General features: G+C 43.9%; 1 protein-coding gene across 1 annotated transcript; it reads right to left on the reverse strand.

Annotated features, from left to right (window-relative positions):
* Positions 1 to 1,596: 1,596 nt before the first annotated feature.
* Positions 1,597 to 13,840, reverse strand: LOC310771939 (vacuolar protein sorting-associated protein 41 homolog; the record flags this gene model as incomplete). The annotated part of the gene is made up of 4 exons (XM_083664434.1): positions 13,677 to 13,840; positions 13,270 to 13,308; positions 8,652 to 8,759; positions 1,597 to 1,703 (listed from the first exon to the last, which is right to left on the reverse strand). Coding segments are annotated over exons 1-4 (275 nt in total), but the record flags the coding sequence as incomplete, so codon positions are not given.
* Positions 13,841 to 14,099: the final 259 nt, after the last annotated feature.

A 14,099-nucleotide genomic window follows, 5' to 3' on the forward strand; every position in this document is an offset into this window, starting at 1 on the left:
ATCGAGGGCCAAGTATCGTGACCATATCGTATCGTGAGTTACTTCACGATTCCCACCCCTACAGACTATGCCTGTAAGCTGTAACGTAAGTTCTTCGTGACTGATACATCGGGGTTAGGTGGAGGGCCGGAGGCTGGGTTCACCCAGGCTAATTGTCATCAGCTTACTTATCTTGAGAGCTAATATGCTTTTCACCTGTCAGCGAGGAGTTTCACCGGCAGGACGTAGCACGTGGGAGGATCACGCTATTCCCCCCAGTTCCCCTCCCCCTGAACAGGCGCCCCAACCGACCAGAGGAGACACTAGTACTGCATTGACCAGGACACATACCCCACCGGAACATCTGACCAAGTCGGAAGTACCGCTGCCGGGAATTGAACCCGGGTCTCTGCGGTCGTAGGCGAGTGCTTTTATCTCTATACTACCCAAATGCCCCATTATAACTAGTCAACCAGGGGCGTATGCAGAAATTTAATTATAGGTGGGCCTGGATCAAATTGGGTGGGCCTGGATAGGAAGGGGTGCAGATGCCCGGCCAAAGGCCGGGCCCACTCGGGTGGCCGGCCGAAAAATTTGACGTGTTATTTTACTAAAAATAATGCATTTGACTATCATTTCAAGTAGAATGATACCACCCAAGCAAGAATATTTCAAGTGTTTCAAGTGCTTTACTGAAATATTTGGACCATATAATGATAATACAATTATCTCAACCTTAAAAGGTTACATATAGGTGCCAAATGTTGCATACATGAATGCTTATACTTGTGTGTATACTGTTACTTTATACAGAAATTAGAACCACTGATCCATATACTGCTGTGAGTTTAAAAAATAACAACACTGAGGCTGCTTCAAGTTTGAACAAGACGCCCTCTGGTTTATTTATCCACAGAGAGAACAAAATTCCTAGATGTCATGAAGTTGTCATGCATTAGACTCTGGAGATGATGTGCCCTGCGTTTTTACAAAAGTAACAAAACCATTGGCTAGCAATGCAGCAGCAAGTTTGCCTCTAGAAAACAACCAATTAAAAAAAAAAAAAAAAAAAAAAAAATTGGGGTGGGCCAGGGCAAGAAGTGGGTGGGCCTGTGCCTACCCAGGCCCACCCGTAGATACGCCCCTGTAGTCAACTATAATTTATTTTTCTTTTTGTCCAAAATAAGAATGATTTGACAATGTGTCTTATTGACAAACATAATGAGCATTCACACTCATGGTCACAGAACCCAAAAGGACATGGAGGCATGCTACTTTGAAACTTTCGCTTAATAAGATGACACCATTCCACTACTGGGTAGGTTACAAATGTATTACAATGTATCACAGGAACACCCACATTATAGCTGACATGAGGATTGTGTCAGTACTCATGAATGTTAAAGAGCCTGAGGCTCTTGTTCAGACACTGAAGATGGGATAGAAACCAAAAGTCAAGCAAAGTGTTAACATCCTTTTGTTGGAAAAATAAATCATACAAAATAAAATAGAGATCCAATGAAGCAATTCAGCCCAAAATATTTATTTTCTGTCGTGAATGGAAGAATGGAATGAAGTTCCACTAGGCCCATCCAGACTCAAAGGACTGTAAGATACGTCAGCACAATGGTTCTTAAAGTACTCACAATTTCAAACTTCTGAGTTACGTTTCCTTGGATGTCCAGCAGGAAGACCTTTCCAAAATGGGTCCCGAGAGCGAGAAACTGAAATGGGATAAGGTGAAAGTAACATGATGTGAACTGAAGGAAAAGACACTTGAAAACATTTCTAATTTCTGGGAAAATCATGTGCTGAAGAAGGCTGTGGAAGGGGATAAAAGCTGTTTGTGGGAAATGCTGGGAGGTGGAGTGGGGATTGGGTGGAGGTGCTGGGAGGTGGGTGTTGTGGGGATTGGGTGGGCTTGGAGGCAAAACTGTGAAATTACAGGGGGTGGAAAAACCCTATTTATTAAAGCAGGCAGTGTGAAATGGCATTTTTTCCCTCAAATTAAAATGCTTAAGCATAATAAATGCACTGTACATCTGACTTCTTCCCATGCAACCCGACCTCCTCCCCTGCCCCGGCCCGCCATAGAGCTATTATTGCTACTGAGCAGCAACTGGTTTCCATGTTTTGTGCTTCAGCAGAAGTGTGTGTGTGTGTGTGTGTGTGTGTGTGTGTGTGTGTGTGTGTGTGTCCACTGGGACAAAAAAATTATAGAAACTGGGGGCTTTTGGCATTAGATTAAGTGTGTGTTCTTCCAGCGAGCCCCCCGCTCCAGTCCCTCCCCCTAATCCCCCTCCCCTCCAGACCAGCATGTGGATGTGCCAGCATGCTTCAGTGCAGTCTATAATGAAATGCTTATATTTACAGGCACAGCTGAGCATGTCAGACAGAGCCCCAGCAATCTCCCCAAATAAAATAAGCAAAAATAAATAAATAAAGGGGTCAACCTTGTGAGGCGGAGCGACTGTTAAAGGGATTTATCAGAATGGAATTGTTCAAATGAAATTCCGATTCAGGCACTTAAAATATGAGGCGACATAAGGCAATATGTGCTGCCGGTGGCTTTACGGTTCAGGCACTTAAAATATGAGGCGACATAAGGCAATACATGCATGTGCTGCCGGTGGCTTTACATAAGGCAATATGTGCTGCCGGTGGCTTTACGGTTCAGGCACTTAAAATATGAGGCGACATAAGGCAATACATGTACTGTATGTGCTGCCGGTGGCTTTACATAAGGCAATATGTGCTGCCCGTGGTTTTACGGTTCAGGCACTTAAAATATGAGGCGACAAAAGGCAATACATGTATGTGCTGCCGGTGGCTTTACGGTTCAGGCACTTAACACATTCACTGCCAGCCTTTTTTTTTTTACTGTAGGTAGCTTTTGCCAGAGGGTTTTTTTGAGGATTCTGGCTCATTTTACAAGAGCCAAGGATAATTTTCTGCTTGGAGTTTGTCAACACAAAGTTCACAAAAGTACTAATAGAATGTGTGCTTTCTCTGTCTAAAAGAGTTAGTTTGTAGAGTTAGTAGTTATGTAGATATTAGCCGTTGAGTACAGCATGGTTTCAGCGTCTGAGACAAAAAGCTGAGATAATCGCAGTTTTGTGAAATTCAATATCAAACAGTCACTTTAACCATTTATTTTTGGCATCAGTGAGACATCAGACATAAACAATATAGTTCTGAACAGTAATTTCCTCCATAGCAGCACCCGCACCCCCTCTCCTTACAACTCCTCCCTCCGTGGGCGTGTCTGGTGGATTTCAGCAGCGTTTGTCAGTCACAAGCCAGTCTCTCCTGCCTGTCTGAGCAGTGAGCAGCAGCCTCTCTCTCTGGCGGCCCCTCGTCGGCGAGCGTGGATGTGGCTTAATCCGTTCTTGGATTTTCGGTTGAGAGCTTTGACGAAGCCTTGTGTGACTCTGGCTTTATGCTGCGCGCTTCAAAGTGTGCTTTCCACCCAGTCCACCTTTGGAAGCCCCCACCGCCGTGCGCCCGTGTGAAAGGTTTTCGCCTACAGTATGAGAATGAGGCTCGTTCGCTTCTGGGTCCTCGGTTGAGCTCAGCTGGAATGCGTGCGTTTCTGGCCAAACAACACTCAATAGTCTGAGCACCGTCGCCACTCAGTGGGTCGGCGGAATGGATTGCACACGCCCGGCGGCTCTAACAGTATAATAGAAGATGCAAAAGGGCCAGATCAACGATCCACCGTCAAAAAAAAAAAAACGATTTTTTTGACGTATCCATACGTCGCTGGCAGGCAACGGTTGGATTCTGCTTGACGTATCAGTACGTCGTTGGCAGTTAACGTGTTAACATATGAGGCGACATAAGGCAATATGTGCTGCCGGAGGCTTTACGGTTCAGGCACTTAAAATATGAGGCGACATAAGCCAATACATATATGTGCTGCCAGTGGCTTTACATAAGGCAATATGTGCTGCCGGTGGCTTTACGGTTCAGGCACTTAAAATATGAGGCGACATAAGGCAATACATGTACTGTAGTATGTGCTGCCGGTGGCTTTACATGAGGCAATATGTGCTGCCGGTGGCTTTACGGTTCAGGCACTTAAAATATGAGGCGACATAAGGCAATATGTGCTGCCGTTGGCTTTACGGTTCAGGCACTTAAAATATGAGGCGACATAAGGCAATACATGTACTGTAGTATGTGCTGCCGGTGGCTTTACATGAGGCAATATGTGCTGCCGGTGGCTTTACGGTTCAGGCACTTAAAATATGAGGCGACATAAGGCAATATGTGCTGCCGTTGGCTTTACGGTTCAGGCACTTAAAATATGAGGCGACATAAGGCAATACATGTACTGTAGTATGTGCTGCCGGTGGCTTTACATGAGGCAATATGTGCTGCCGGTGGCTTTACGGTTGAGGCACTTAAAATATGAGGCGACATAAGGCAATATGTGCTGCCGTTGGCTTTACATAAGGCAATATGTGCTGCCCGTGGTTTTACGGTTCAGGCACTTAAAATATGAGGCGACAAAAGGCAATACATGTATGTGCTGCCGGTGGCTTTACGGTTCAGGCACTTAACATATGAGGCGACATAAGGCAATATGTGCTGCCGGAGGCTTTACGGTTCAGGCACTTAAAATATGAGGCGACATAAGGCAATACATGTACTGTATTATGTGCTGCCGGTGGCTTTACATGAGGCAATATGTGCTGCCGGTGGCTTTACGGTTGAGGCAATATGTGCTGCCCGTGGTTTTACGGTTCAGGCACTTAAAATATGAGGCGACAAAAGGCAATACATGTATGTGCTGCCGGTGGCTTTACGGTTCAGGCACTTAACATATGAGGCGACATAAGGCAATATGTGCTGCCGGAGGCTTTACGGTTCAGGCACTTAAAATATGAGGCGACATAAGGCAATGCATATATGTGCTGCCAGTGGCTTTACATAAGGCAATATGTGCTGCCGGTGGCTTTACGGTTCAGGCACTTAAAATATGAGGCGACATAAGGCAATATGTGCTGCCGTTGGCTTTACATAAGGCAATATGTGCTGCCCGTGGCTTTACGGTTCAGGCACTTAAAATATGAGGCGACAAAAGGCAATACATGTATGTGCTGCCGGTGGCTTTACGGTTCAGGCACTTAACATATGAGGTGACATAAGGCAATATGTGCTGCCAGTGGTTTTACGGTTCAGGCACTTAAAATATGAGGCGACATAAGGCAATACATGTATGTGCTGCTAGTGGCTTTACATAAGGCAATATGTGCTGCCGGTGGCTTTACGGTTCAGGCACTTAAAATATGAGGCGACATAAGGCAATACATGTACTGTATGTGCTGCCGGCGGCTTTACATGAGGCAATATGTGCTGCCGGTGGCTTTACGGTTCAGGCACTTAAAATATGAGGCGACATAAGGCAATACATATATGTGCTGCCAGCGGCTTTACATAAGGCAATATGTGCTGCCGGTGGCTTTACGGTTCAGGCACTTAAAATATGAGGCGACATAAGGCAATACATGTACTGTAGTATGTGCTGCCGGTGGCTTTACATGAGGCAATATGTGCTGCCGGTGGCTTTACGGTTCAGGCACTTAAAATATGAGGCGACATAAGGCAATATGTGCTGCCGTTGGCTTTACATAAGGCAATATGTGCTGCCCGTTGCTTTACGGTTCAGGCACTTAAAATATGAGGCGACAAAAGGCAATACATGTATGTGCTGCCGGTGGCTTTACGGTTCAGGCACTTAACATATGAGGTGACATAAGGCAATATGTGCTGCCGGTGGTTTTACGGTTCAGGCACTTAAAATATGAGGCGACATAAGGCAATACATGTATGTGCTGCTAGTGGCTTTACATAAGGCAATATGTGCTGCCGGTGGCTTTACGGTTCAGGCACTTAAAATATGAGGCGACATAAGGCAATACATGTACTGTATGTGCTGCCGGTGGATTTACATGAGGCAATATGTGCTGCCGGTGGCTTTACGGTTCAGGCACTTAAAATATGAGGCGACATAAGGCAATACATGTATGTGCTGCCGGTGGCTTTACATAAGGCAATATGTGCTGCCGGTGGCTTTACGGTTCAGGCACTTAAAATATGAGGCGACATAAGGCAATACATGTATGTGCTGCCGGTGGCTTTACATAAGGCAATATGTGCTGCCGGTGGCTTTACGGTTCAGGCACTTAAAATATGAGGCGACATAAGGCAATACATGTATGTGCTGCCGGTGGCTTTACGGTTCAGGCACTTAACATATGAGGCGACATAAGGCAATATGTGCTGTCGGTGGCTTTACGGTTCAGGCACTTAAAATATGAGGCGACATAAGGCAATACATGTATGTGCTGCCGGTGGCTTTACGGTTCAGGCACTTAAAATATGAGGCGACATAAGGCAATATGTGCTGCCGGTGGCTTTACGGTTCAGGCACTTAAAATATGAGGCGACATAAGGCAATACATGTATGTGCTGCCAGTGGCTTTACATAAGGCAATATGTGCTGCCGGTGGCTTTACGGTTCAGGCACTTAAAATATGAGGCGACATAAGGCAATACATGTATGTGCTGCCAGTGGCTTTACATAAGGCAATATGTGCTACCGGTGGCTTTACGGTTCAGGCACTTAAAATATGAGGCGACATAAGGCAATACATGTACTGTATGTGCTGCCGGTGGCTTTACATAAGGCAATATGTGCTGCCGGTGGCTTTACGGTTCAGGCACTTAAAATATGAGGCGACATAAGGCAATACATGTATGTGCTGCCGGTGGCTTTACATAAGGCAATATGTGCTGCCGGTGGCTTTACAGTTCAGGCACTTAAAATATGAGGCGACATAAGGCAATACATGTATGTGCTGCCGGTGGCTTTACGGTTCAGGCACTTAAAATATGAGGCGACATAAGGCAATATGTGCTGCCGGTGGCTTTACGGTTCAGGCACTTAAAATATGAGGCGACATAAGGCAATATATGTATGTGCTGCCGGTGGCTTTACGGTTCAGGCACTTAAAATATGAGGCGACATAAGGCAATATGTGCTGCCGGTGGCTTTACGGTTCAGGCACTTAAAATATGAGGCGACATAAGGCAATACATGTATGTGCTGCCGGTGGCTTTACGGTTCAGGCACTTAAAATATGAGGCGACATAAGGCAATACATGTATGTGCTGCCGGTGGCTTTACGGTTCAGGCACTTAAAATATGAGGCGACATAAGGCAATACATGTATGTGCTGCCGGTGGCTTTACATAAGGCAATATGTGCTGCCGGTGGCTTTACGGTTCAGGCACTTAAAATATGAGGCGACATAAGGCAATACATGTATGTGCTGCCGGTGGCTTTACATAAGGCAATATGTGCTGCCGGTGGCTTTACGGTTCAGGCACGTAAAATATGAGGCGACATAAGGCAATACATGTATGTGCTGCCAGTGGCTTTACATAAGGCAATATGTGCTTCCGGTGGCTTTACGGTTCAGGCACTTAAAATATGAGGCGACATAAGGCAATACATGTATGTGCTGCCGGTGGCTTTACATAAGGCAATATGTGCTGCCGGTGGCTTTAAGGTTCCTGGAGTTGGGCGGATGGTGGGGGCTTGTGTGACTGTACAGGTAGCTGCATGGCAGCAGGTACACATGCACGAGAAACCCCAGAAAAAAAGACATAGTCAGATCAAATTTAGAATTTCCGCAAAGCAATGCTTCTCGCCGTGGCATGGTTTGCTTTTTGGATAAAACAAACGTGTGAGAGGGGGAAAAGAAATCCTGAAAGTAAAAATAAATAAAGGAAAATCAATAGCGGTTAATAAAACATTGGGCGAGGAGACATAAGTGGGCATGACTCGTGCTCTGCTCAGGCGTGCGTGTGTGCACCCAGTGCCACAACCATTAACCATCTGGCAGAGAGTGGCCCTCTTGGAAGTATCAACATTCGACAGAGGAGAGGAGCGAGACATATGGAAGAGTGGGAATAAAAAGAGGAGAAGACAATGGTGCCTGGTGTCTTTGAATAAAATGAGGAGAAGACAATGGTGCCTGGTGTTTTTGGATGTAGCTCCCAGAGAGGAGAACAGAGGGAAGGTGAGAAAACAATGGCCTGCCTTTACAGTTTCAATAGAGTGGATTGGAAACGGATTTTGAGTAGGACATCTCGCTAATGTGTGCATAAACAATGTGAAATGTGTGCTTGAGATGTGAGGAGGTCCCTCATGGCTTGTGGATTGTGACCTGTACCTTGTCATGGACAGTCATACAGCTGACTTGTGGATTAAGACCTGGTACCTTGTCATGGACATTCATACAGCTGACTTGTGGATTATGACCTGTACCTTGTCATGGACAGTCATACAGCTGACTTGTGGATTATGACCTGTACCTTGTCATGGACAGTCATACAGCTGACTTGTGGATTGTGACCTGTACCTTGTCATGGACAGTCATACAGCTGACTTGTGGATTGTGACCTGTACCTTGTCATGGACAGTCATACAGCTGACTTGTGGATTGTGACCTGTACCTTGTCATGGACAGTCATACAGCTGACTTGTGGATTAAGACCTGGTACCTTGTCATGGACATTCATACAGCTGACTTGTGGATTATGACCTGTACCTTGTCATGGACAGTCATACAGCTGACTTGTGGATTATGACCTGGTACCTTGTCATGGACAGTCATACAGCTGGCTGCATCCTTCTGGAGAATCTCCGTCACCCCGTTGGAAAGGCGCTCATATTTCAGCTTGGGCTCCTCCTCACTGTCCTCCTCCTGGTGCAAAAAGGAGTACTATTATCCTTAGATGGAGCCCTCCTCACTATAAGATTTCTTACACAAATTAATTTTCAAGTAAATTGTTATAAACAAATTAAATCAAATTACCTCACCCTATTGGTACATTTCGACCTTTGACCTTATGTCAAGAAAGGTAAGAAATTAGGACATAAAATACAAAATTAAACTAGTCCTATTTTGTTTTTTTGCTGCAATAAAAACCATGCAAATTCAGAAGATTAACATACAAATTTGATGTTATTGTATTACGACATACATCATACATTGTCTGAACACCCTGATCTTGAAAGTGAAATGTAATAATGTATAATCATAATGTTCAACTGCAAAATCCAATCGTATACAGCAGTGATTCCCAAACTGTGAGCCGCCCACTAGTGGGCTGTGGAGGTACTGCAGGTGGGCCGCGAGTCGTCTGCCAACACTCCAGATTTGTAGCAGATTTGTAATTTGTAGCAGAGTCATTTTTAAAGCTATTGTTATCAGTAAGCTATTGTTATTGTTATTGTTATCAGAAGAAACTAGAAGACCTAAGGCATCCATTGCTACCAAGCATGCTAGCTTGTCGGGAAGGGGGCTAAATAACGCTCAAAACACAGGTAAAATGTTGGCGAGGGAAAACTATTTCAAAGGGGTCCCTTGAACTTTCAGCTCAATTTAGCTGAAAGAAAATTGGTTCATTGGGTACCCACGAGTCTCCCCATTACAGATAAGGTATAGCATTTTTCACAGCCTAGCATTAATAGCTTGTGGATTGATTTCTTCTGTTGTTGCTCATCACATTTTGTCTCAACAAATGTGTTATGCATGCAAATACTTCTGATGAGTAAGGGGGGAGAAAATGTTGACAATCTGCTTTTGGGTATTTTGCAGAAATGTTTCTGTATGTGGATGGATTATTAATTTCCCTTATGCCCAAGTTCACATGCTCTGTTAAATAAAAAATATATATACATATAAAACATAAATACATCATCTTAATCTCATGTGTTGATCAGAGTTGTGATTAAAGGGTTGGGTGGGCCCCGGAGGATTTTCAGATTTCAAAGTGGGCCGCAGCATTCTTAAGTTTGGGAACCCCTGGTATACAGCATTAACAGGGGGGTCTATAGTAGTCTTCAGCAGTGTTCTAAAACACTGAACATCTGAAATCATCAACAATACCAAACAGTAAATTGTAAATTACAAGGTTTTCACACGACAGCAACATGCAACTAATCCATTTTGAGAAGGACATCCACGGTGTCCACCGACACTGCCAAAGTGCTGCTGAGCAAGACTGAACCCAGCAGTACTGCACTTGCACTATGGCCAACCCTGTTCTCGCCTCTATGAACAAATACATACAGTATGTGTGCAGAGACAAATTCCCATTACCTTGTGTGAAATTTAAGATAAAGTCATTTAAATCTTTCCATGAGACCAGATTCATCCCCAGTGAAAAACATGAACGTGGTCTTTTCATAAAGCAAACTTAGGGTGTTCCACTATGCTACACTTTCCAGCCTGAATATGACTCCTAATTCAGTTTATAACCAATGCTGCACAGTCTGTGGCTGCCCAGAGGGTGCATCAACTCAAAACATTGTCTGCCATTATGTGCTACTGGGTTGGAGGTGGGGGACAATAGCGTGGAAAAAATGTTATTTTCAAAAACAATCCTTTCCCACTCAACAATACCATATCTAGGCTATTTCCTGTGTATTCTGGTTGTGAGATTTCTGATGCGAGGGCATTTGCCACGGGTTTCAAAGGCATATCAAACAACAAAGGGAACCTTCATCCCCAGAGAGAAACTAGCCCTTTTCAAACTTGTGCCATTTGTTTTAAGTTGCCCTTTGTTTAGTCAAATACTGAGTTGCCTTTTGTGCTGTTAACCACTTTTGTCACCTCATATATTCTGCCCATGTTGTTGTAATACCAGAGGCTGAACATCCCCCTTGTGTCTCCATCTAGGATTAAAGGAGAATTTCGGTTTTTTACACCACGGTCCTCATTTCCAGCTTAAAATATGATGTTTTCTACCCACAAATACTTTTGGGTTCATTCGGATCCCCACAGAAGATTTGTCGCACCGAGTACACTCCTCAAACACTCAAACAGGCTAGAACGAGAGCCTGCGGGGCATGCTGCACACGCTCTGTAAATGACACTTTTTCGGTCACATCGCGGTTCATTCTGGTTGTAAATATAATTATTTAGCTAATAGCTAGAAGCTAAGCTAACACCAACACAACAGTCAACGTTGATCTGCCCCGGATGGGGTTACAGTGTTCATCTTCTTCTGTGGTTTCTCTTCTTACCACACTTCTTCAGAGACACCACAGAAGAAGAAGATGAGCACTGTAACCTCATCCGGGGCAGATCGGAGCCGACTCTTTTGTTGTTGTTAGCTTAGCTTCTAGCTATTAGCTAAATAATTATATTTACAACCAGAATGAACCGCGATGTGACCGAAAAAGTGTCATTTACAGAGCGTGTGCAGCATGCCCCGCAGGCTCTCGTTCTAGCCTGTTTGAGGAGTGTACTCGGTGCGACAAATCTTCTGTGGGGATCCGAATGAACCCAAAAGTATTTGTGGGTAGAAAACATCATATTTTAAGCTGGAAATGAGGACCGTGGTGTAAAAAAACGAAATTCTCCTTTAAGATATAGGATAGGATATTGACCAATAATTCTTTCATCATCCTCTCTCTCCAGAATAATTTTCTTGTGTAAATTTGAATCTTTTGTTAAAATCTTGATGAGGAAGTGAGGGAAAACTGAGTTGCAATGAGGCTACTTAGCATGCCGGTATTGTTTGCTGCTTAGGGTTTGATACAGGGTGTGCTCCCTCACAAAGTTGAGCTAAATGATGAATGCTAATACCCTTGACTAGACAGATCAAGCATGTGAGCAAATCACAACAGAACAAAAACTGTGACAACCAGGATTAGCCTATTATTCTAATGTCATTAATCATTTAATGATTAGATTGGCCAAATTAGAAACCTGGAGCTGAGAGCATGGCTTTGAATTCCCTGAATCTGGACCGACAGTTGTTAGCCTGCTCACTCTCTGTCCTAGCAGAACCCACAGCATGTAGACCTAGTATCCAGCTGCAGCAGGCACATAGAATGGTGGGGGGTTACATTATAAATACCGGTACAATACTTATGTTACACAATGTACACTACACTATAAAACAATTTATAACAAGACTAGAACCTAGTATATAGCTGGATGGTGTGTGATGATCAGTTTGTTTATGTTAATACTATTATATTATAATTATAACATTTCATACCACAGTATTATACTTCTCTAAGTGTTTATGTTGCTCTGCTGCACAGCCCAAGACAGCAATTTTCTCAAAAGTGACACAATCTACGCTTTAACTGTGAAGGCAGCGATGCTAACGCTAGCGAGAACTCGTCTGCTGCTGTTGAATGTAGCTTTGACTCCCGTGTACAAAACTATCGTTTCTGACACATTTTAATCCCATTTGTTTGTGTGACTCTTCTCATGGCTTGTAAAACAGCCAGCCAGGTAGTGCAGGCTACAGGGCAGGCAGCACTATCTGAGGCTGGCGGCTAGTGAACTGAGTCTGGTCCGGAGACTGCGCATGCACCAACTCACACCGTGGCGTGGCGTGTATGGGAGTTATGCCACAGCAGATCAATGATGGAACTTCATCACTCACTCACAGTGTGACTAACGAACAGACGGAGAATAAGCTGCTTTCTTTAGTGGGATGCAATTGTCCAATGCAGCGTTTCCCTGATATTTCATTCTATTATCTGCCTCCTAAAAAGACAAGATCCCCTTCCTACTGAGCTGACGTGTCAGGCCATATTTTATTTAGCCTCCCAGTGATTCTCAGAAGCACAGGTGTACTGCTGCTACATGCTCAAGCTCAATCATAATGCTGATGGACCTGGCGAGCTATCTGTAATTCATGAGTGTTTGACAACTCTCAACACCTGACAAAGATCCTTGATAAAGGTTTGCTACTGTATGTCTTACAGCCCTGTGAGTAAGCTGCAAGCTCTATTTGAGTTCAGAAATCACCCACGCTTGAAGAACACCATGCAGACCGCAGACAGTCTGTTACTGTTGATGCATTTCGGCATCAGCTGACAGAATACTGACATGACAATGGCATGACTGACATGGCATGACAATTTTAGATGATGAGTAAAATTTGTGATTTCATCCAAGAAAAAAAAAGTAAACCATTTTGCTTCTGTATGGTTTTAGCAAAAGAAAAGAATCCCCAGGCCAAAATACCCTCTACCCGATGTGTACTGCTCTGTAGTTGTGTTTATCTAGGAGAAAGACAGCTGCAAACTCATGGAGAGTGAACAAGGTAACAGATACCAGGGTAGACACAAAACTCAAAATGAGTCACTTAAGTGCTCTATTTTGGGATCAAAAAGGTGACTGATACTATGGGGACTAGTTTGCATCCCTGAAAAGAGAACAGCACAAATTTATTGTTTCTTACCTCAGACTCATCTGTGAATTCCTCACTTGGTGTCCTGCCCTGAATCAAGAGAGATTTTGAATGGCTATCAACAATGTGGCAATAAATATGTTTGAATAAATTAAAAACACCGAACCATAGAATGGTGTTACATTTGGACTTGAACTGATACCGCTTTAACTCAGTAGTAGAAAATGTGCAGGACACTGCAGCAGGCAGCAGCTGTGGCATACAGAAGCCTACACCCAGTCAGAAATACATCACTCTAATGAGAACGACAATGCAACAACTGAATCAAAATGGCAAATGTAACGTTGCCCAAGTGATATTCACCGATCATGGACATTCCTCATCCGTCCAGATTTAGCTAGCGTTAACGTAGCTGCAGATAACAGTTTAGCTAGCTAACATTAGCATGCTGTGCTTACCTGATCCTCCACTTCCGCCATTGTGATATATCGAAAGGGAATATATCTCAGTACAAAGTGAGACAGTGCATGCTAAAAGGGGCGATTGAGCGTAGTGGAATGAGATAGACGGCTAAAATATCAAAATATACAACAAAGTGCTCTTTGTTGACAGATCCTGCTGCCACTGGGGTCGTGAGTAAAAATCACATGACCGAGACAAAGCCGTGAGGCATTATGGGAAATGATGTCTTCCTGGAGACGAGTTTGACGACGAACGTGAGCGTGTTTGCCAATCTCAGAATTTGGGTTTATTTTTCTTTGTTAAATATATTTCTCTTTGTTATATGTCAATTTGCCAAAAACTCTCTACTGACAAGCACGTAAGCAGCGCTAAGCTACTTTTTAACTTGTTTTTAAAGCCTTTCTCTCTCTCTTTTGGCT

The sequence above is a fragment of the Poromitra crassiceps genome (assembly GCF_964638095.1).
Source record: "Poromitra crassiceps genome assembly, contig: HAP1_SCAFFOLD_1549, whole genome shotgun sequence".
Taxonomy (NCBI): Eukaryota; Metazoa; Chordata; class Actinopteri; order Beryciformes; family Melamphaidae; genus Poromitra; species Poromitra crassiceps.